This window comes from Ips typographus, linkage group LG9 (assembly GCF_016097725.1).
Source record: "Ips typographus isolate SLU linkage group LG9, UJ_Ityp_2.0, whole genome shotgun sequence".
NCBI classification, from domain to species: Eukaryota; Metazoa; Arthropoda; class Insecta; order Coleoptera; family Curculionidae; genus Ips; species Ips typographus.
Window position 1 is genome coordinate 5,792,183 of NC_138430.1, and position 17,031 is coordinate 5,809,213.

The 17,031-nt window shown below is 34.7% G+C and overlaps 12 protein-coding genes across 12 annotated transcripts; 1 reads left to right on the plus strand and 11 right to left on the minus strand.

The window, feature by feature from the left end:
* Window positions 1-1,006: 1,006 nt before the first annotated feature.
* On the minus strand, window positions 1,007-1,575 carry LOC145733715 (uncharacterized). The gene is given in 3 exon segments (XM_081986663.1): window positions 1,007-1,114; window positions 1,117-1,219; window positions 1,278-1,575. Coding segments are annotated over 3 exon segments (345 nt in total). The 5' UTR covers window positions 1,503-1,575; the 3' UTR covers window positions 1,007-1,097.
* A 796-nt stretch (window positions 1,576-2,371) lies between these two features.
* On the minus strand, window positions 2,372-2,916 carry LOC145733706 (uncharacterized). The gene is made up of 2 exons (XM_081986654.1): window positions 2,626-2,916; window positions 2,372-2,567 (listed from the first exon to the last, which is right to left on the minus strand). The coding sequence occupies exons 1-2, from the start codon at window positions 2,848-2,850 to the stop codon at window positions 2,445-2,447; spliced, it is 348 nt and encodes a 115-aa protein (XP_081842780.1). The 5' UTR covers window positions 2,851-2,916; the 3' UTR covers window positions 2,372-2,444.
* An 803-nt stretch (window positions 2,917-3,719) lies between these two features.
* Window positions 3,720-4,214, minus strand: LOC145733713 (uncharacterized). The gene is made up of 2 exons (XM_081986662.1): window positions 3,974-4,214; window positions 3,720-3,915 (listed from the first exon to the last, which is right to left on the minus strand). Exons 1-2 carry the CDS (start codon window positions 4,196-4,198, stop codon window positions 3,793-3,795), a joined length of 348 nt encoding a protein of 115 aa, XP_081842788.1. The 5' UTR covers window positions 4,199-4,214; the 3' UTR covers window positions 3,720-3,792.
* An 852-nt stretch (window positions 4,215-5,066) lies between these two features.
* LOC145733716 (uncharacterized) lies at window positions 5,067-5,636 on the minus strand. Its single transcript, XM_081986664.1, is given in 3 exon segments — window positions 5,067-5,262; window positions 5,321-5,475; window positions 5,478-5,636. Coding segments are annotated over 3 exon segments (345 nt in total). The 5' UTR covers window positions 5,545-5,636; the 3' UTR covers window positions 5,067-5,139.
* Window positions 5,637-7,067: 1,431 nt separating this feature from the next.
* LOC145733707 (uncharacterized) lies at window positions 7,068-7,613 on the minus strand. Its single transcript, XM_081986656.1, has 2 exons — window positions 7,322-7,613; window positions 7,068-7,263 (listed from the first exon to the last, which is right to left on the minus strand). Exons 1-2 carry the CDS (start codon window positions 7,544-7,546, stop codon window positions 7,141-7,143), a joined length of 348 nt encoding a protein of 115 aa, XP_081842782.1. The 5' UTR covers window positions 7,547-7,613; the 3' UTR covers window positions 7,068-7,140.
* An 802-nt stretch (window positions 7,614-8,415) lies between these two features.
* On the minus strand, window positions 8,416-8,960 carry LOC145733710 (uncharacterized). Its single transcript, XM_081986659.1, has 2 exons — window positions 8,670-8,960; window positions 8,416-8,611 (listed from the first exon to the last, which is right to left on the minus strand). Exons 1-2 carry the CDS (start codon window positions 8,892-8,894, stop codon window positions 8,489-8,491), a joined length of 348 nt encoding a protein of 115 aa, XP_081842785.1. The 5' UTR covers window positions 8,895-8,960; the 3' UTR covers window positions 8,416-8,488.
* Window positions 8,961-9,896: 936 nt separating this feature from the next.
* On the plus strand, window positions 9,897-10,342 carry LOC145733930 (alpha-1,3/1,6-mannosyltransferase ALG2-like). The gene is made up of 2 exons (XM_081986962.1): window positions 9,897-10,214; window positions 10,283-10,342. The coding sequence occupies exons 1-2, from the start codon at window positions 9,897-9,899 to the stop codon at window positions 10,340-10,342; spliced, it is 378 nt and encodes a 125-aa protein (XP_081843088.1).
* Window positions 10,343-10,416: 74 nt separating this feature from the next.
* LOC145733711 (uncharacterized) lies at window positions 10,417-10,961 on the minus strand. Its single transcript, XM_081986660.1, has 2 exons — window positions 10,671-10,961; window positions 10,417-10,612 (listed from the first exon to the last, which is right to left on the minus strand). The coding sequence occupies exons 1-2, from the start codon at window positions 10,893-10,895 to the stop codon at window positions 10,490-10,492; spliced, it is 348 nt and encodes a 115-aa protein (XP_081842786.1). The 5' UTR covers window positions 10,896-10,961; the 3' UTR covers window positions 10,417-10,489.
* Window positions 10,962-11,764: 803 nt separating this feature from the next.
* On the minus strand, window positions 11,765-12,310 carry LOC145733709 (uncharacterized). Its single transcript, XM_081986658.1, has 2 exons — window positions 12,019-12,310; window positions 11,765-11,960 (listed from the first exon to the last, which is right to left on the minus strand). The coding sequence occupies exons 1-2, from the start codon at window positions 12,241-12,243 to the stop codon at window positions 11,838-11,840; spliced, it is 348 nt and encodes a 115-aa protein (XP_081842784.1). The 5' UTR covers window positions 12,244-12,310; the 3' UTR covers window positions 11,765-11,837.
* Window positions 12,311-13,112: 802 nt separating this feature from the next.
* Window positions 13,113-13,657, minus strand: LOC145733708 (uncharacterized). Its single transcript, XM_081986657.1, has 2 exons — window positions 13,367-13,657; window positions 13,113-13,308 (listed from the first exon to the last, which is right to left on the minus strand). Exons 1-2 carry the CDS (start codon window positions 13,589-13,591, stop codon window positions 13,186-13,188), a joined length of 348 nt encoding a protein of 115 aa, XP_081842783.1. The 5' UTR covers window positions 13,592-13,657; the 3' UTR covers window positions 13,113-13,185.
* An 801-nt stretch (window positions 13,658-14,458) lies between these two features.
* Window positions 14,459-14,951, minus strand: LOC145733329 (uncharacterized). The gene is given in 3 exon segments (XM_081986085.1): window positions 14,459-14,654; window positions 14,713-14,849; window positions 14,852-14,951. Coding segments are annotated over 3 exon segments (345 nt in total). The 5' UTR covers window positions 14,937-14,951; the 3' UTR covers window positions 14,459-14,531.
* A 1,507-nt stretch (window positions 14,952-16,458) lies between these two features.
* On the minus strand, window positions 16,459-17,003 carry LOC145733328 (uncharacterized). The gene is made up of 2 exons (XM_081986084.1): window positions 16,713-17,003; window positions 16,459-16,654 (listed from the first exon to the last, which is right to left on the minus strand). Exons 1-2 carry the CDS (start codon window positions 16,935-16,937, stop codon window positions 16,532-16,534), a joined length of 348 nt encoding a protein of 115 aa, XP_081842210.1. The 5' UTR covers window positions 16,938-17,003; the 3' UTR covers window positions 16,459-16,531.
* Between the last annotated feature and the right edge of the window lie 28 nt (window positions 17,004-17,031).

Here is a 17,031-nt window from a genome sequence, read left to right on the forward strand (position 1 = left end):
TATTTGTTACCCTTAAATTTTGTCATCTACGCTGTACTGTTTTGGTGTTGTTGCTATGGTGGCCATTTGTTTCCACATATTACTTAAGCGACAATTTAACAGTGTCAGTCACAAATTTTTAAAAGTGCATTTCGTTATGAACATGTCTGAAGAACTTCCGTCAGATATTGAAGAAGCTGCCGCAAACGTGGTATCTGGCTTGTTGCCTGCCAAGTCAAAGGCGATATCAAAAAATGTATCAAAGTTATGTTTAAATTCAATAAACAATTACAGCAGAAATTTTCATTTAAAGTTGTTTTATCGCACTAGTGCGATAAAATCGATTATTATCGCACTAGTGCGGTAAAATCGCTCATTACGTAACTCAAAATGAGCTATGTAATGAATGATTACCATGCTAGGAGTAGATAAAAGAAATTACATCACACAGAGATGATTTGGTTGTGTTTTTGTCTGTAAATCGATTTCACCCTGCCAAAAGACTGGACTTTGCTGTTAATGCAATGGCAAAACTCAAACTATCCCTATTGCCTTCTGAATGGGACAGGGTTTATTGTATTTTAGCTGGAGGTTTTGACCCTATAAATGGAATGAATGTTCAGACTTTTGAAGAACTATCTAAGCTAATTAAACAACAGAACCTGCAAGACAAAATCATACTTTTGAAATCACCTTCAGATGAGGTTAAAGTGGATTTGTTAAAATCATGCACAGCCTTACTCTACACTCCCTTAAAGGAGCACTTTGGAATAGTGCCTTTAGAAGCAATGCTGGTGTCCAAACCTGTTATTGCAATGAATAGTGGTGGTCCCCGTGAAACTGTAAATCATGGTCAAACTGGTTATTTATGTGAACCAACTGCAGAAAGTATGACTGAATTCATGTCCAGAATTGTGAGAGAAGGGCCAGGAAACATGGGGAAAGAAGGCAGGAAAAGGCTTCTTCTTAGTTTTTCATTTGACAGTTTTGCAAAGAAGCTTAAACAGGTGGCTGATGATATAACCAATTTAAATGTAAAAGAGGATTGAGCACTTATTTACATTTATTCAAATAGTATATATATAAATAAAATGGTTACAAAAATTAAACAAAAAGGCTTATTTTGTCCAAGACACTTGGGGATATCAAAGTGTTCAGTTAAGCTGTCTAGGTGCTGGTTGAATTTTTCTACCCGTTCTTTATGTGTCATTGCAGCTTTTTCCAAGATTCTTTTAGTTCTCTACAAAAAAAGTTTATTAAACATTAATTGCTTTGATAAGTTTACTTTGTCTACAAACCATTTTCTCCTGTTGTTGAAGAAATGCAACTTCTGCTTTTGTTTTCATGCTTTGCGGTTGTGGCCGTTCAGGTTCTTCAGGAGGCTCTGCAGAATCCTCTAGAGTTTTTACCACTTGGTCGCGCAATTTTTTGTCACTTTTCTTTTTCTTCTTTTTGATTTTTTCTACTTTCTTCAACTTTAATTTTCCCACGGCTACTTGAGCATAAGGATCGTCCTCTTCCATTTTTCACTCAAAATAAAAATATCAGTTTTGTCTTGCTTTGTTTACGTTTTATTTGTTGATATTTCTGACAGGTACTGTTTAATTGACGTTGACGTAAGTAGCGGTGTTGCCAAATGTGTTTAATTTTAATTTATATATTTTGATTATGTTTGTTTAAACTAAATTAGAGTAAATACAATCCTTTTAACAAATCAATCTTACCTCCATAAAAATGAGCTGTTAACAAATGATGGCTATGGTTGGTGAGTTATTATAAAAGAAATTACATCACACAGAGATGATTTGGTTGTGTTTTTGTCTGTAAATCGATTTCACCCTGCCAAAAGACTGGACTTTGCTGTTAATGCAATGGCAAAACTCAAACTATCCCTATTGCCTTCTGAATGGGACAGGGTTTATTGTATTTTAGCTGGAGGTTTTGACCCTATAAATGGAATGAATGTTCAGACTTTTGAAGAACTATCTAAGCTAATTAAACAACAGAACCTGCAAGACAAAATCATACTTTTGAAATCACCTTCAGATGAGGTTAAAGTGGATTTGTTAAAATCATGCACAGCCTTACTCTACACTCCCTTAAAGGAGCACTTTGGAATAGTGCCTTTAGAAGCAATGCTGGTGTCCAAACCTGTTATTGCAATGAATAGTGGTGGTCCCCGTGAAACTGTAAATCATGGTCAAACTGGTTATTTATGTGAACCAACTGCAGAAAGTATGACTGAATTCATGTCCAGAATTGTGAGAGAAGGGCCAGGAAACATGGGGAAAGAAGGCAGGAAAAGGCTTCTTCTTAGTTTTTCATTTGACAGTTTTGCAAAGAAGCTTAAACAGGTGGCTGATGATATAACCAATTTAAATGTAAAAGAGGATTGAGCACTTATTTACATTTATTCAAATAGTATATATATAAATAAAATGGTTACAAAAATTAAACAAAAAGGCTTATTTTGTCCAAGACACTTTGGGGATATCAAAGTGTTCAGTTAAGCTGTCTAGGTGCTGGTTGAATTTTTCTACCCGTTCTTTATGTGTCATTGCAGCTTTTTCCAAGATTCTTTTAGTTCTCTACAAAAAAAGTTTATTAAACATTAATTGCTTTGATAAGTTTACTTTGTCTACAAACCATTTTCTCCTGTTGTTGAAGAAATGCAACTTCTGCTTTTGTTTTCATGCTTTGCGGTTGTGGCCGTTCAGGTTCTTCAGGAGGCTCTGCAGAATCCTCTAGAGTTTTTACCACTTGGTCGCGCAATTTTTTGTCACTTTTCTTTTTCTTCTTTTTGATTTTTTCTACTTTCTTCAACTTTAATTTTCCCACGGCTACTTGAGCATAAGGATCGTCCTCTTCCATTTTTCACTCAAAATAAAAATATCAGTTTTGTCTTGCTTTGTTTACGTTTTATTTGTTGATATTTCTGACAGGTACTGTTTAATTGACGTTGACGTAAGTAGCGGTGTTGCCAAATGTGTTTAATTTTAATTTATATATTTTGATTATGTTTGTTTAAACTAAATTAGAGTAAATACAATCCTTTTAACAAATCAATCTTACCTCCATAAAAATGAGCTGTTAACAAATGATGGCTATGGTTGGTGAGTTATTATAAAAGAAATTACATCACACAGAGATGATTTGGTTGTGTTTTTGTCTGTAAATCGATTTCACCCTGCCAAAAGACTGGACTTTGCTGTTAATGCAATGGCAAAACTCAAACTATCCCTATTGCCTTCTGAATGGGACAGGGTTTATTGTATTTTAGCTGGAGGTTTTGACCCTATAAATGGAATGAATGTTCAGACTTTTGAAGAACTATCTAAGCTAATTAAACAACAGAACCTGCAAGACAAAATCATACTTTTGAAATCACCTTCAGATGAGGTTAAAGTGGATTTGTTAAAATCATGCACAGCCTTACTCTACACTCCCTTAAAGGAGCACTTTGGAATAGTGCCTTTAGAAGCAATGCTGGTGTCCAAACCTGTTATTGCAATGAATAGTGGTGGTCCCCGTGAAACTGTAAATCATGGTCAAACTGGTTATTTATGTGAACCAACTGCAGAAAGTATGACTGAATTCATGTCCAGAATTGTGAGAGAAGGGCCAGGAAACATGGGGAAAGAAGGCAGGAAAAGGCTTCTTCTTAGTTTTTCATTTGACAGTTTTGCAAAGAAGCTTAAACAGGTGGCTGATGATATAACCAATTTAAATGTAAAAGAGGATTGAGCACTTATTTACATTTATTCAAATAGTATATATATAAATAAAATGGTTACAAAAATTAAACAAAAAGGCTTATTTTGTCCAAGACACTTTGGGGATATCAAAGTGTTCAGTTAAGCTGTCTAGGTGCTGGTTGAATTTTTCTACCCGTTCTTTATGTGTCATTGCAGCTTTTTCCAAGATTCTTTTAGTTCTCTACAAAAAAAGTTTATTAAACATTAATTGCTTTGATAAGTTTACTTTGTCTACAAACCATTTTCTCCTGTTGTTGAAGAAATGCAACTTCTGCTTTTGTTTTCATGCTTTGCGGTTGTGGCCGTTCAGGTTCTTCAGGAGGCTCTGCAGAATCCTCTAGAGTTTTTACCACTTGGTCGCGCAATTTTTTGTCACTTTTCTTTTTCTTCTTTTTGATTTTTTCTACTTTCTTCAACTTTAATTTTCCCACGGCTACTTGAGCATAAGGATCGTCCTCTTCCATTTTCACTCAAAATAAAAATATCAGTTTTGTCTTGCTTTGTTTACGTTTTATTTGTTGATATTTCTGACAGGTACTGTTTAATTGACGTTGACGTAAGTAGCGGTGTTGCCAAATGTGTTTAATTTTAATTTATATATTTTGATTATGTTTGTTTAAACTAAATTAGAGTAAATACAATCCTTTTAACAAATCAATCTTACCTCCATAAAAATGAGCTGTTAACAAATGATGGCTATGGTTGGTGAGTTATTATAAAAGAAATTACATCACACAGAGATGATTTGGTTGTGTTTTTGTCTGTAAATCGATTTCACCCTGCCAAAAGACTGGACTTTGCTGTTAATGCAATGGCAAAACTCAAACTATCCCTATTGCCTTCTGAATGGGACAGGGTTTATTGTATTTTAGCTGGAGGTTTTGACCCTATAAATGGAATGAATGTTCAGACTTTTGAAGAACTATCTAAGCTAATTAAACAACAGAACCTGCAAGACAAAATCATACTTTTGAAATCACCTTCAGATGAGGTTAAAGTGGATTTGTTAAAATCATGCACAGCCTTACTCTACACTCCCTTAAAGGAGCACTTTGGAATAGTGCCTTTAGAAGCAATGCTGGTGTCCAAACCTGTTATTGCAATGAATAGTGGTGGTCCCCGTGAAACTGTAAATCATGGTCAAACTGGTTATTTATGTGAACCAACTGCAGAAAGTATGACTGAATTCATGTCCAGAATTGTGAGAGAAGGGCCAGGAAACATGGGGAAAGAAGGCAGGAAAAGGCTTCTTCTTAGTTTTTCATTTGACAGTTTTGCAAAGAAGCTTAAACAGGTGGCTGATGATATAACCAATTTAAATGTAAAAGAGGATTGAGCACTTATTTACATTTATTCAAATAGTATATATATAAATAAAATGGTTACAAAAATTAAACAAAAAGGCTTATTTTGTCCAAGACACTTTGGGGATATCAAAGTGTTCAGTTAAGCTGTCTAGGTGCTGGTTGAATTTTTCTACCCGTTCTTTATGTGTCATTGCAGCTTTTTCCAAGATTCTTTTAGTTCTCTACAAAAAAAGTTTATTAAACATTAATTGCTTTGATAAGTTTACTTTGTCTACAAACCATTTTCTCCTGTTGTTGAAGAAATGCAACTTCTGCTTTTGTTTTCATGCTTTGCGGTTGTGGCCGTTCAGGTTCTTCAGGAGGCTCTGCAGAATCCTCTAGAGTTTTTACCACTTGGTCGCGCAATTTTTTGTCACTTTTCTTTTTCTTCTTTTGATTTTTTCTACTTTCTTCAACTTTAATTTTCCCACGGCTACTTGAGCATAAGGATCGTCCTCTTCCATTTTTCACTCAAAATAAAAATATCAGTTTTGTCTTGCTTTGTTTACGTTTTATTTGTTGATATTTCTGACAGGTACTGTTTAATTGACGTTGACGTAAGTAGCGGTGTTGCCAAATGTGTTTAATTTTAATTTATATATTTTGATTATGTTTGTTTAAACTAAATTAGAGTAAATACAATCCTTTTAACAAATCAATCTTACCTCCATAAAAATGAGCTGTTAACAAATGATGGCTATGGTTGGTGAGTTATTATAAATAGTTATTTACATTACTAGTGGGGTATGAGCATTTTTATAGTCACGAGTGGGAGTGTTGCCACGACGAGGTCGTAGACCGAGTTGTGGTGATCACACGAGTACGTTAATTTGCCATACCCCACGGGTGATGTACAACATTTTATCTACGACCATCAGAAGCAGCGTAAAGTAAGAAGAAAATTCATATTTTGTGCAATGTGAACTATTTAGGAACGTCTCGTATATGCTTGCTACGGGTAGTTATTTGTTACCCTTAAATTTTGTCATCTACGCTGTACTGTTTTGGTGTTGTTGCTATGGTGGCCATTTGTTTCCACATATTACTTAAGCGACAATTTAACAGTGTCAGTCACAAATTTTTAAAAGTGCATTTCGTTATGAACATGTCTGAAGAACTTCCGTCAGATATTGAAGAAGCTGCCGCAAACGTGGTATCTGGCTTGTTGCCTGCCAAGTCAAAGGCGATATCAAAAAATGTATCAAAGTTATGTTTAAATTCAATAAACAATTACAGCAGAAATTTTCATTTAAAGTTGTTTTATCGCACTAGTGCGATAAAATCGATTATTATCGCACTAGTGCGGTAAAATCGCTCATTACGTAACTCAAAATGAGCTATGTAATGAATGATTACCATGCTAGGAGTAGATAAAAGAAATTACATCACACAGAGATGATTTGGTTGTGTTTTTGTCTGTAAATCGATTTCACCCTGCCAAAAGACTGGACTTTGCTGTTAATGCAATGGCAAAACTCAAACTATCCCTATTGCCTTCTGAATGGGACAGGGTTTATTGTATTTTAGCTGGAGGTTTTGACCCTATAAATGGAATGAATGTTCAGACTTTTGAAGAACTATCTAAGCTAATTAAACAACAGAACCTGCAAGACAAAATCATACTTTTGAAATCACCTTCAGATGAGGTTAAAGTGGATTTGTTAAAATCATGCACAGCCTTACTCTACACTCCCTTAAAGGAGCACTTTGGAATAGTGCCTTTAGAAGCAATGCTGGTGTCCAAACCTGTTATTGCAATGAATAGTGGTGGTCCCCGTGAAACTGTAAATCATGGTCAAACTGGTTATTTATGTGAACCAACTGCAGAAAGTATGACTGAATTCATGTCCAGAATTGTGAGAGAAGGGCCAGGAAACATGGGGAAAGAAGGCAGGAAAAGGCTTCTTCTTAGTTTTTCATTTGACAGTTTTGCAAAGAAGCTTAAACAGGTGGCTGATGATATAACCAATTTAAATGTAAAAGAGGATTGAGCACTTATTTACATTTATTCAAATAGTATATATATAAATAAAATGGTTACAAAAATTAAACAAAAAGGCTTATTTTGTCCAAGACACTTTGGGGATATCAAAGTGTTCAGTTAAGCTGTCTAGGTGCTGGTTGAATTTTTCTACCCGTTCTTTATGTGTCATTGCAGCTTTTTCCAAGATTCTTTTAGTTCTCTACAAAAAAAGTTTATTAAACATTAATTGCTTTGATAAGTTTACTTTGTCTACAAACCATTTTCTCCTGTTGTTGAAGAAATGCAACTTCTGCTTTTGTTTTCATGCTTTGCGGTTGTGGCCGTTCAGGTTCTTCAGGAGGCTCTGCAGAATCCTCTAGAGTTTTTACCACTTGGTCGCGCAATTTTTTGTCACTTTTCTTTTTCTTCTTTTTGATTTTTTCTACTTTCTTCAACTTTAATTTTCCCACGGCTACTTGAGCATAAGGATCGTCCTCTTCCATTTTTCACTCAAAATAAAAATATCAGTTTTGTCTTGCTTTGTTTACGTTTTATTTGTTGATATTTCTGACAGGTACTGTTTAATTGACGTTGACGTAAGTAGCGGTGTTGCCAAATGTGTTTAATTTTAATTTATATATTTTGATTATGTTTGTTTAAACTAAATTAGAGTAAATACAATCCTTTTAACAAATCAATCTTACCTCCATAAAAATGAGCTGTTAACAAATGATGGCTATGGTTGGTGAGTTATTATAAAAGAAATTACATCACACAGAGATGATTTGGTTGTGTTTTTGTCTGTAAATCGATTTCACCCTGCCAAAAGACTGGACTTTGCTGTTAATGCAATGGCAAAACTCAAACTATCCCTATTGCCTTCTGAATGGGACAGGGTTTATTGTATTTTAGCTGGAGGTTTTGACCCTATAAATGGAATGAATGTTCAGACTTTTGAAGAACTATCTAAGCTAATTAAACAACAGAACCTGCAAGACAAAATCATACTTTTGAAATCACCTTCAGATGAGGTTAAAGTGGATTTGTTAAAATCATGCACAGCCTTACTCTACACTCCCTTAAAGGAGCACTTTGGAATAGTGCCTTTAGAAGCAATGCTGGTGTCCAAACCTGTTATTGCAATGAATAGTGGTGGTCCCCGTGAAACTGTAAATCATGGTCAAACTGGTTATTTATGTGAACCAACTGCAGAAAGTATGACTGAATTCATGTCCAGAATTGTGAGAGAAGGGCCAGGAAACATGGGGAAAGAAGGCAGGAAAAGGCTTCTTCTTAGTTTTTCATTTGACAGTTTTGCAAAGAAGCTTAAACAGGTGGCTGATGATATAACCAATTTAAATGTAAAAGAGGATTGAGCACTTATTTACATTTATTCAAATAGTATATATATAAATAAAATGGTTACAAAAATTAAACAAAAAGGCTTATTTTGTCCAAGACACTTTGGGGATATCAAAGTGTTCAGTTAAGCTGTCTAGGTGCTGGTTGAATTTTTCTACCCGTTCTTTATGTGTCATTGCAGCTTTTTCCAAGATTCTTTTAGTTCTCTACAAAAAAAGTTTATTAAACATTAATTGCTTTGATAAGTTTACTTTGTCTACAAACCATTTTCTCCTGTTGTTGAAGAAATGCAACTTCTGCTTTTGTTTTCATGCTTTGCGGTTGTGGCCGTTCAGGTTCTTCAGGAGGCTCTGCAGAATCCTCTAGAGTTTTTACCACTTGGTCGCGCAATTTTTTGTCACTTTTCTTTTTCTTCTTTTTGATTTTTTCTACTTTCTTCAACTTTAATTTTCCCACGGCTACTTGAGCATAAGGATCGTCCTCTTCCATTTTTCACTCAAAATAAAAATATCAGTTTTGTCTTGCTTTGTTTACGTTTTATTTGTTGATATTTCTGACAGGTACTGTTTAATTGACGTTGACGTAAGTAGCGGTGTTGCCAAATGTGTTTAATTTTAATTTATATATTTTGATTATGTTTGTTTAAACTAAATTAGAGTAAATACAATCCTTTTAACAAATCAATCTTACCTCCATAAAAATGAGCTGTTAACAAATGATGGCTATGGTTGGTGAGTTATTATAAATAGTTATTTACATTACTAGTGGGGTATGAGCATTTTTATAGTCACGAGTGGGAGTGTTGCCACGACGAGGTCGTAGACCGAGTTGTGGTGATCACACGAGTACGTTAATTTGCCATACCCCACGGGTGATGTACAACATTTTATCTACGACCATCAGAAGCAGCGTAAAGTAAGAAGAAAATTCATATTTTGTGCAATGTGAACTATTTAGGAACGTCTCGTATATGCTTGCTACGGGTAGTTATTTGTTACCCTTAAATTTTGTCATCTACGCTGTACTGTTTTGGTGTTGTTGCTATGGTGGCCATTTGTTTCCACATATTACTTAAGCGACAATTTAACAGTGTCAGTCACAAATTTTTAAAAGTGCATTTCGTTATGAACATGTCTGAAGAACTTCCGTCAGATATTGAAGAAGCTGCCGCAAACGTGGTATCTGGCTTGTTGCCTGCCAAGTCAAAGGCGATATCAAAAAATGTATCAAAGTTATGTTTAAATTCAATAAACAATTACAGCAGAAATTTTCATTTAAAGTTGTTTTATCGCACTAGTGCGATAAAATCGATTATTATCGCACTAGTGCGGTAAAATCGCTCATTACGTAACTCAAAATGAGCTATGTAATGAATGATTACCATGCTAGGAGTAGATAAAAGAAATTACATCACACAGAGATGATTTGGTTGTGTTTTTGTCTGTAAATCGATTTCACCCTGCCAAAAGACTGGACTTTGCTGTTAATGCAATGGCAAAACTCAAACTATCCCTATTGCCTTCTGAATGGGACAGGGTTTATTGTATTTTAGCTGGAGGTTTTGACCCTATAAATGGAATGAATGTTCAGACTTTTGAAGAACTATCTAAGCTAATTAAACAACAGAACCTGCAAGACAAAATCATACTTTTGAAATCACCTTCAGATGAGGTTAAAGTGGATTTGTTAAAATCATGCACAGCCTTACTCTACACTCCCTTAAAGGAGCACTTTGGAATAGTGCCTTTAGAAGCAATGCTGGTGTCCAAACCTGTTATTGCAATGAATAGTGGTGGTCCCCGTGAAACTGTAAATCATGGTCAAACTGGTTATTTATGTGAACCAACTGCAGAAAGTATGACTGAATTCATGTCCAGAATTGTGAGAGAAGGGCCAGGAAACATGGGGAAAGAAGGCAGGAAAAGGCTTCTTCTTAGTTTTTCATTTGACAGTTTTGCAAAGAAGCTTAAACAGGTGGCTGATGATATAACCAATTTAAATGTAAAGAGGATTGAGCACTTATTTACATTTATTCAAATAGTATATATATAAATAAAATGGTTACAAAAATTAAACAAAAAGGCTTATTTTGTCCAAGACACTTTGGGGATATCAAAGTGTTCAGTTAAGCTGTCTAGGTGCTGGTTGAATTTTTCTACCCGTTCTTTATGTGTCATTGCAGCTTTTTCCAAGATTCTTTTAGTTCTCTACAAAAAAAGTTTATTAAACATTAATTGCTTTGATAAGTTTACTTTGTCTACAAACCATTTTCTCCTGTTGTTGAAGAAATGCAACTTCTGCTTTTGTTTTCATGCTTTGCGGTTGTGGCCGTTCAGGTTCTTCAGGAGGCTCTGCAGAATCCTCTAGAGTTTTTACCACTTGGTCGCGCAATTTTTTGTCACTTTTCTTTTTCTTCTTTTTGATTTTTTCTACTTTCTTCAACTTTAATTTTCCCACGGCTACTTGAGCATAAGGATCGTCCTCTTCCATTTTTCACTCAAAATAAAAATATCAGTTTTGTCTTGCTTTGTTTACGTTTTATTTGTTGATATTTCTGACAGGTACTGTTTAATTGACGTTGACGTAAGTAGCGGTGTTGCCAAATGTGTTTAATTTTAATTTATATATTTTGATTATGTTTGTTTAAACTAAATTAGAGTAAATACAATCCTTTTAACAAATCAATCTTACCTCCATAAAAATGAGCTGTTAACAAATGATGGCTATGGTTGGTGAGTTATTATAAAAGAAATTACATCACACAGAGATGATTTGGTTGTGTTTTTGTCTGTAAATCGATTTCACCCTGCCAAAAGACTGGACTTTGCTGTTAATGCAATGGCAAAACTCAAACTATCCCTATTGCCTTCTGAATGGGACAGGGTTTATTGTATTTTAGCTGGAGGTTTTGACCCTATAAATGGAATGAATGTTCAGACTTTTGAAGAACTATCTAAGCTAATTAAACAACAGAACCTGCAAGACAAAATCATACTTTTGAAATCACCTTCAGATGAGGTTAAAGTGGATTTGTTAAAATCATGCACAGCCTTACTCTACACTCCCTTAAAGGAGCACTTTGGAATAGTGCCTTTAGAAGCAATGCTGGTGTCCAAACCTGTTATTGCAATGAATAGTGGTGGTCCCCGTGAAACTGTAAATCATGGTCAAACTGGTTATTTATGTGAACCAACTGCAGAAAGTATGACTGAATTCATGTCCAGAATTGTGAGAGAAGGGCCAGGAAACATGGGGAAAGAAGGCAGGAAAAGGCTTCTTCTTAGTTTTTCATTTGACAGTTTTGCAAAGAAGCTTAAACAGGTGGCTGATGATATAACCAATTTAAATGTAAAAGAGGATTGAGCACTTATTTACATTTATTCAAATAGTATATATATAAATAAAATGGTTACAAAAATTAAACAAAAAGGCTTATTTTGTCCAAGACACTTTGGGGATATCAAAGTGTTCAGTTAAGCTGTCTAGGTGCTGGTTGAATTTTTCTACCCGTTCTTTATGTGTCATTGCAGCTTTTTCCAAGATTCTTTTAGTTCTCTACAAAAAAAGTTTATTAAACATTAATTGCTTTGATAAGTTTACTTTGTCTACAAACCATTTTCTCCTGTTGTTGAAGAAATGCAACTTCTGCTTTTGTTTTCATGCTTTGCGGTTGTGGCCGTTCAGGTTCTTCAGGAGGCTCTGCAGAATCCTCTAGAGTTTTTACCACTTGGTCGCGCAATTTTTTGTCACTTTTCTTTTTCTTCTTTTTGATTTTTTCTACTTTCTTCAACTTTAATTTTCCCACGGCTACTTGAGCATAAGGATCGTCCTCTTCCATTTTTCACTCAAAATAAAAATATCAGTTTTGTCTTGCTTTGTTTACGTTTTATTTGTTGATATTTCTGACAGGTACTGTTTAATTGACGTTGACGTAAGTAGCGGTGTTGCCAAATGTGTTTAATTTTAATTTATATATTTTGATTATGTTTGTTTAAACTAAATTAGAGTAAATACAATCCTTTTAACAAATCAATCTTACCTCCATAAAAATGAGCTGTTAACAAATGATGGCTATGGTTGGTGAGTTATTATAAAAGAAATTACATCACACAGAGATGATTTGGTTGTGTTTTTGTCTGTAAATCGATTTCACCCTGCCAAAAGACTGGACTTTGCTGTTAATGCAATGGCAAAACTCAAACTATCCCTATTGCCTTCTGAATGGGACAGGGTTTATTGTATTTTAGCTGGAGGTTTTGACCCTATAAATGGAATGAATGTTCAGACTTTTGAAGAACTATCTAAGCTAATTAAACAACAGAACCTGCAAGACAAAATCATACTTTTGAAATCACCTTCAGATGAGGTTAAAGTGGATTTGTTAAAATCATGCACAGCCTTACTCTACACTCCCTTAAAGGAGCACTTTGGAATAGTGCCTTTAGAAGCAATGCTGGTGTCCAAACCTGTTATTGCAATGAATAGTGGTGGTCCCCGTGAAACTGTAAATCATGGTCAAACTGGTTATTTATGTGAACCAACTGCAGAAAGTATGACTGAATTCATGTCCAGAATTGTGAGAGAAGGGCCAGGAAACATGGGGAAAGAAGGCAGGAAAAGGCTTCTTCTTAGTTTTTCATTTGACAGTTTTGCAAAGAAGCTTAAACAGGTGGCTGATGATATAACCAATTTAAATGTAAAAGAGGATTGAGCACTTATTTACATTTATTCAAATAGTATATATATAAATAAAATGGTTACAAAAATTAAACAAAAAGGCTTATTTTGTCCAAGACACTTTGGGGATATCAAAGTGTTCAGTTAAGCTGTCTAGGTGCTGGTTGAATTTTTCTACCCGTTCTTTATGTGTCATTGCAGCTTTTTCCAAGATTCTTTTAGTTCTCTACAAAAAAAGTTTATTAAACATTAATTGCTTTGATAAGTTTACTTTGTCTACAAACCATTTTCTCCTGTTGTTGAAGAAATGCAACTTCTGCTTTTGTTTTCATGCTTTGCGGTTGTGGCCGTTCAGGTTCTTCAGGAGGCTCTGCAGAATCCTCTAGAGTTTTTACCACTTGGTCGCGCAATTTTTTGTCACTTTTCTTTTTCTTCTTTTTGATTTTTTCTACTTTCTTCAACTTTAATTTTCCCACGGCTACTTGAGCATAAGGATCGTCCTCTTCCATTTTTCACTCAAAATAAAAATATCAGTTTTGTCTTGCTTTGTTTACGTTTTATTTGTTGATATTTCTGACAGGTACTGTTTAATTGACGTTGACGTAAGTAGCGGTGTTGCCAAATGTGTTTAATTTTAATTTATATATTTTGATTATGTTTGTTTAAACTAAATTAGAGTAAATACAATCCTTTTAACAAATCAATCTACCTCCATAAAAATGAGCTGTTAACAAATGATGGCTATGGTTGGTGAGTTATTATAAAGAAATTACATCACACAGAGATGATTTGGTTGTGTTTTTGTCTGTAAATCGATTTCACCCTGCCAAAAGACTGGACTTTGCTGTTAATGCAATGGCAAAACTCAAACTATCCCTATTGCCTTCTGAATGGGACAGGGTTTATTGTATTTTAGCTGGAGGTTTTGACCCTATAAATGGAATGAATGTTCAGACTTTTGAAGAACTATCTAAGCTAATTAAACAACAGAACCTGCAAGACAAAATCATACTTTTGAAATCACCTTCAGATGAGGTTAAAGTGGATTTGTTAAAATCATGCACAGCCTTACTCTACACTCCCTTAAAGGAGCACTTTGGAATAGTGCCTTTAGAAGCAATGCTGGTGTCCAAACCTGTTATTGCAATGAATAGTGGTGGTCCCCGTGAAACTGTAAATCATGGTCAAACTGGTTATTTATGTGAACCAACTGCAGAAAGTATGACTGAATTCATGTCCAGAATTGTGAGAGAAGGGCCAGGAAACATGGGGAAAGAAGGCAGGAAAAGGCTTCTTCTTAGTTTTTCATTTGACAGTTTTGCAAAGAAGCTTAAACAGGTGGCTGATGATATAACCAATTTAAATGTAAAAGAGGATTGAGCACTTATTTACATTTATTCAAATAGTATATATATAAATAAAATGGTTACAAAAATTAAACAAAAAGGCTTATTTTGTCCAAGACACTTTGGGGATATCAAAGTGTTCAGTTAAGCTGTCTAGGTGCTGGTTGAATTTTTCTACCCGTTCTTTATGTGTCATTGCAGCTTTTTCCAAGATTCTTTTAGTTCTCTACAAAAAAAGTTTATTAAACATTAATTGCTTTGATAAGTTTACTTTGTCTACAAACCATTTTCTCCTGTTGTTGAAGAAATGCAACTTCTGCTTTTGTTTTCATGCTTTGCGGTTGTGGCCGTTCAGGTTCTTCAGGAGGCTCTGCAGAATCCTCTAGAGTTTTTACCACTTGGTCGCGCAATTTTTTGTCACTTTTCTTTTCTTCTTTTTGATTTTTTCTACTTTCTTCAACTTTAATTTTCCCACGGCTACTTGAGCATAAGGATCGTCCTCTTCCATTTTCACTCAAAATAAAAATATCAGTTTTGTCTTGCTTTGTTTACGTTTTATTTGTTGATATTTCTGACAGGTACTGTTTAATTGACGTTGACGTAAGTAGCGGTGTTGCCAAATGTGTTTAATTTTAATTTATATATTTTGATTATGTTTGTTTAAACTAAATTAGAGTAAATACAATCCTTTTAACAAATCAATCTTACCTCCATAAAAATGAGCTGTTAACAAATGATGGCTATGGTTGGTGAGTTATTATAAATAGTTATTTACATTACTAGTGGGGTATGAGCATTTTTATAGTCACGAGTGGGAGTGTTGCCACGACGAGGTCGTAGACCGAGTTGTGGTGATCACACGAGTACGTTAATTTGCCATACCCCACGGGTGATGTACAACATTTTATCTACGACCATCAGAAGCAGCGTAAAGTAAGAAGAAAATTCATATTTTGTGCAATGTGAACTATTTAGGAACGTCTCGTATATGCTTGCTACGGGTAGTTATTTGTTACCCTTAAATTTTGTCATCTACGCTGTACTGTTTTGGTGTTGTTGCTATGGTGGCCATTTGTTTCCACATATTACTTAAGCGACAATTTAACAGTGTCAGTCACAAATTTTTAAAAGTGCATTTCGTTATGAACATGTCTGAAGAACTTCCGTCAGATATTGAAGAAGCTGCCGCAAACGTGGTATCTGGCTTGTTGCCTGCCAAGTCAAAGGCGATATCAAAAAATGTATCAAAGTTATGTTTAAATTCAATAAACAATTACAGCAGAAATTTTCATTTAAAGTTGTTTTATCGCACTAGTGCGATAAAATCGATTATTATCGCACTAGTGCGGTAAAATCGCTCATTACGTAACTCAAAATGAGCTATGTAATGAATGATTACCATGCTAGGAGTAGATAAAAGAAATTACATCACACAGAGATGATTTGGTTGTGTTTTTGTCTGTAAATCGATTTCACCCTGCCAAAAGACTGGACTTTGCTGTTAATGCAATGGCAAAACTCAAACTATCCCTATTGCCTTCTGAATGGGACAGGGTTTATTGTATTTTAGCTGGAGGTTTTGACCCTATAAATGGAATGAATGTTCAGACTTTTGAAGAACTATCTAAGCTAATTAAACAACAGAACCTGCAAGACAAAATCATACTTTTGAAATCACCTTCAGATGAGGTTAAAGTGGATTTGTTAAAATCATGCACAGCCTTACTCTACACTCCCTTAAAGGAGCACTTTGGAATAGTGCCTTTAGAAGCAATGCTGGTGTCCAAACCTGTTATTGCAATGAATAGTGGTGGTCCCCGTGAAACTGTAAATCATGGTCAAACTGGTTATTTATGTGAACCAACTGCAGAAAGTATGACTGAATTCATGTCCAGAATTGTGAGAGAAGGGCCAGGAAACATGGGGAAAGAAGGCAGGAAAAGGCTTCTTCTTAGTTTTTCATTTGACAGTTTTGCAAAGAAGCTTAAACAGGTGGCTGATGATATAACCAATTTAAATGTAAAAGAGGATTGAGCACTTATTTACATTTATTCAAATAGTATATATATAAATAAAATGGTTACAAAAATTAAACAAAAAGGCTTATTTTGTCCAAGACACTTTGGGGATATCAAAGTGTTCAGTTAAGCTGTCTAGGTGCTGGTTGAATTTTTCTACCCGTTCTTTATGTGTCATTGCAGCTTTTTCCAAGATTCTTTTAGTTCTCTACAAAAAAAGTTTATTAAACATTAATTGCTTTGATAAGTTTACTTTGTCTACAAACCATTTTCTCCTGTTGTTGAAGAAATGCAACTTCTGCTTTTGTTTTCATGCTTTGCGGTTGTGGCCGTTCAGGTTCTTCAGGAGGCTCTGCAGAATCCTCTAGAGTTTTTACCACTTGGTCGCGCAATTTTTTGTCACTTTTCTTTTTCTTCTTTTTGATTTTTTCTACTTTCTTCAACTTTAATTTTCCCACGGCTACTTGAGCATAAGGATCGTCCTCTTCCATTTTTCACTCAAAATAAAAATATCAGTTTTGTCTTGCTTTGTTTACGTTTTATTTGTTGATATTTCTGACAGGTACTGTTTAATTGACGTTGACG

Excerpts from the sequence above, each read along its gene's own strand:
- LOC145733706 (XM_081986654.1), bottom strand. The coding sequence starts at position 2,850 with ATGGAAGAGGACGATCCTTATGCTCAAGTAGCCGTGGGAAAATTAAAG. Across the intron at positions 2,568-2,625 it reads TTCAACAACAGGAGAAAATG|AGAACTAAAAGAATCTTGGA; the intron begins GTTTGTAGACAA and ends CTTTTTTTGTAG.
- LOC145733710 (XM_081986659.1), bottom strand. The coding sequence starts at position 8,894 with ATGGAAGAGGACGATCCTTATGCTCAAGTAGCCGTGGGAAAATTAAAG. Across the intron at positions 8,612-8,669 it reads TTCAACAACAGGAGAAAATG|AGAACTAAAAGAATCTTGGA; the intron begins GTTTGTAGACAA and ends CTTTTTTTGTAG.
- LOC145733930 (XM_081986962.1), top strand. The coding sequence starts at position 9,897 with ATGGCAAAACTCAAACTATCCCTATTGCCTTCTGAATGGGACAGGGTT. Across the intron at positions 10,215-10,282 it reads GTGGTGGTCCCCGTGAAACT|AATTGTGAGAGAAGGGCCAG; the intron begins GTAAATCATGGT and ends ATTCATGTCCAG.
- LOC145733711 (XM_081986660.1), bottom strand. The coding sequence starts at position 10,895 with ATGGAAGAGGACGATCCTTATGCTCAAGTAGCCGTGGGAAAATTAAAG. Across the intron at positions 10,613-10,670 it reads TTCAACAACAGGAGAAAATG|AGAACTAAAAGAATCTTGGA; the intron begins GTTTGTAGACAA and ends CTTTTTTTGTAG.
- LOC145733709 (XM_081986658.1), bottom strand. The coding sequence starts at position 12,243 with ATGGAAGAGGACGATCCTTATGCTCAAGTAGCCGTGGGAAAATTAAAG. Across the intron at positions 11,961-12,018 it reads TTCAACAACAGGAGAAAATG|AGAACTAAAAGAATCTTGGA; the intron begins GTTTGTAGACAA and ends CTTTTTTTGTAG.
- LOC145733713 (XM_081986662.1), bottom strand. The coding sequence starts at position 4,198 with ATGGAAGAGGACGATCCTTATGCTCAAGTAGCCGTGGGAAAATTAAAG. Across the intron at positions 3,916-3,973 it reads TTCAACAACAGGAGAAAATG|AGAACTAAAAGAATCTTGGA; the intron begins GTTTGTAGACAA and ends CTTTTTTTGTAG.
- LOC145733328 (XM_081986084.1), bottom strand. The coding sequence starts at position 16,937 with ATGGAAGAGGACGATCCTTATGCTCAAGTAGCCGTGGGAAAATTAAAG. Across the intron at positions 16,655-16,712 it reads TTCAACAACAGGAGAAAATG|AGAACTAAAAGAATCTTGGA; the intron begins GTTTGTAGACAA and ends CTTTTTTTGTAG.
- LOC145733707 (XM_081986656.1), bottom strand. The coding sequence starts at position 7,546 with ATGGAAGAGGACGATCCTTATGCTCAAGTAGCCGTGGGAAAATTAAAG. Across the intron at positions 7,264-7,321 it reads TTCAACAACAGGAGAAAATG|AGAACTAAAAGAATCTTGGA; the intron begins GTTTGTAGACAA and ends CTTTTTTTGTAG.
- LOC145733708 (XM_081986657.1), bottom strand. The coding sequence starts at position 13,591 with ATGGAAGAGGACGATCCTTATGCTCAAGTAGCCGTGGGAAAATTAAAG. Across the intron at positions 13,309-13,366 it reads TTCAACAACAGGAGAAAATG|AGAACTAAAAGAATCTTGGA; the intron begins GTTTGTAGACAA and ends CTTTTTTTGTAG.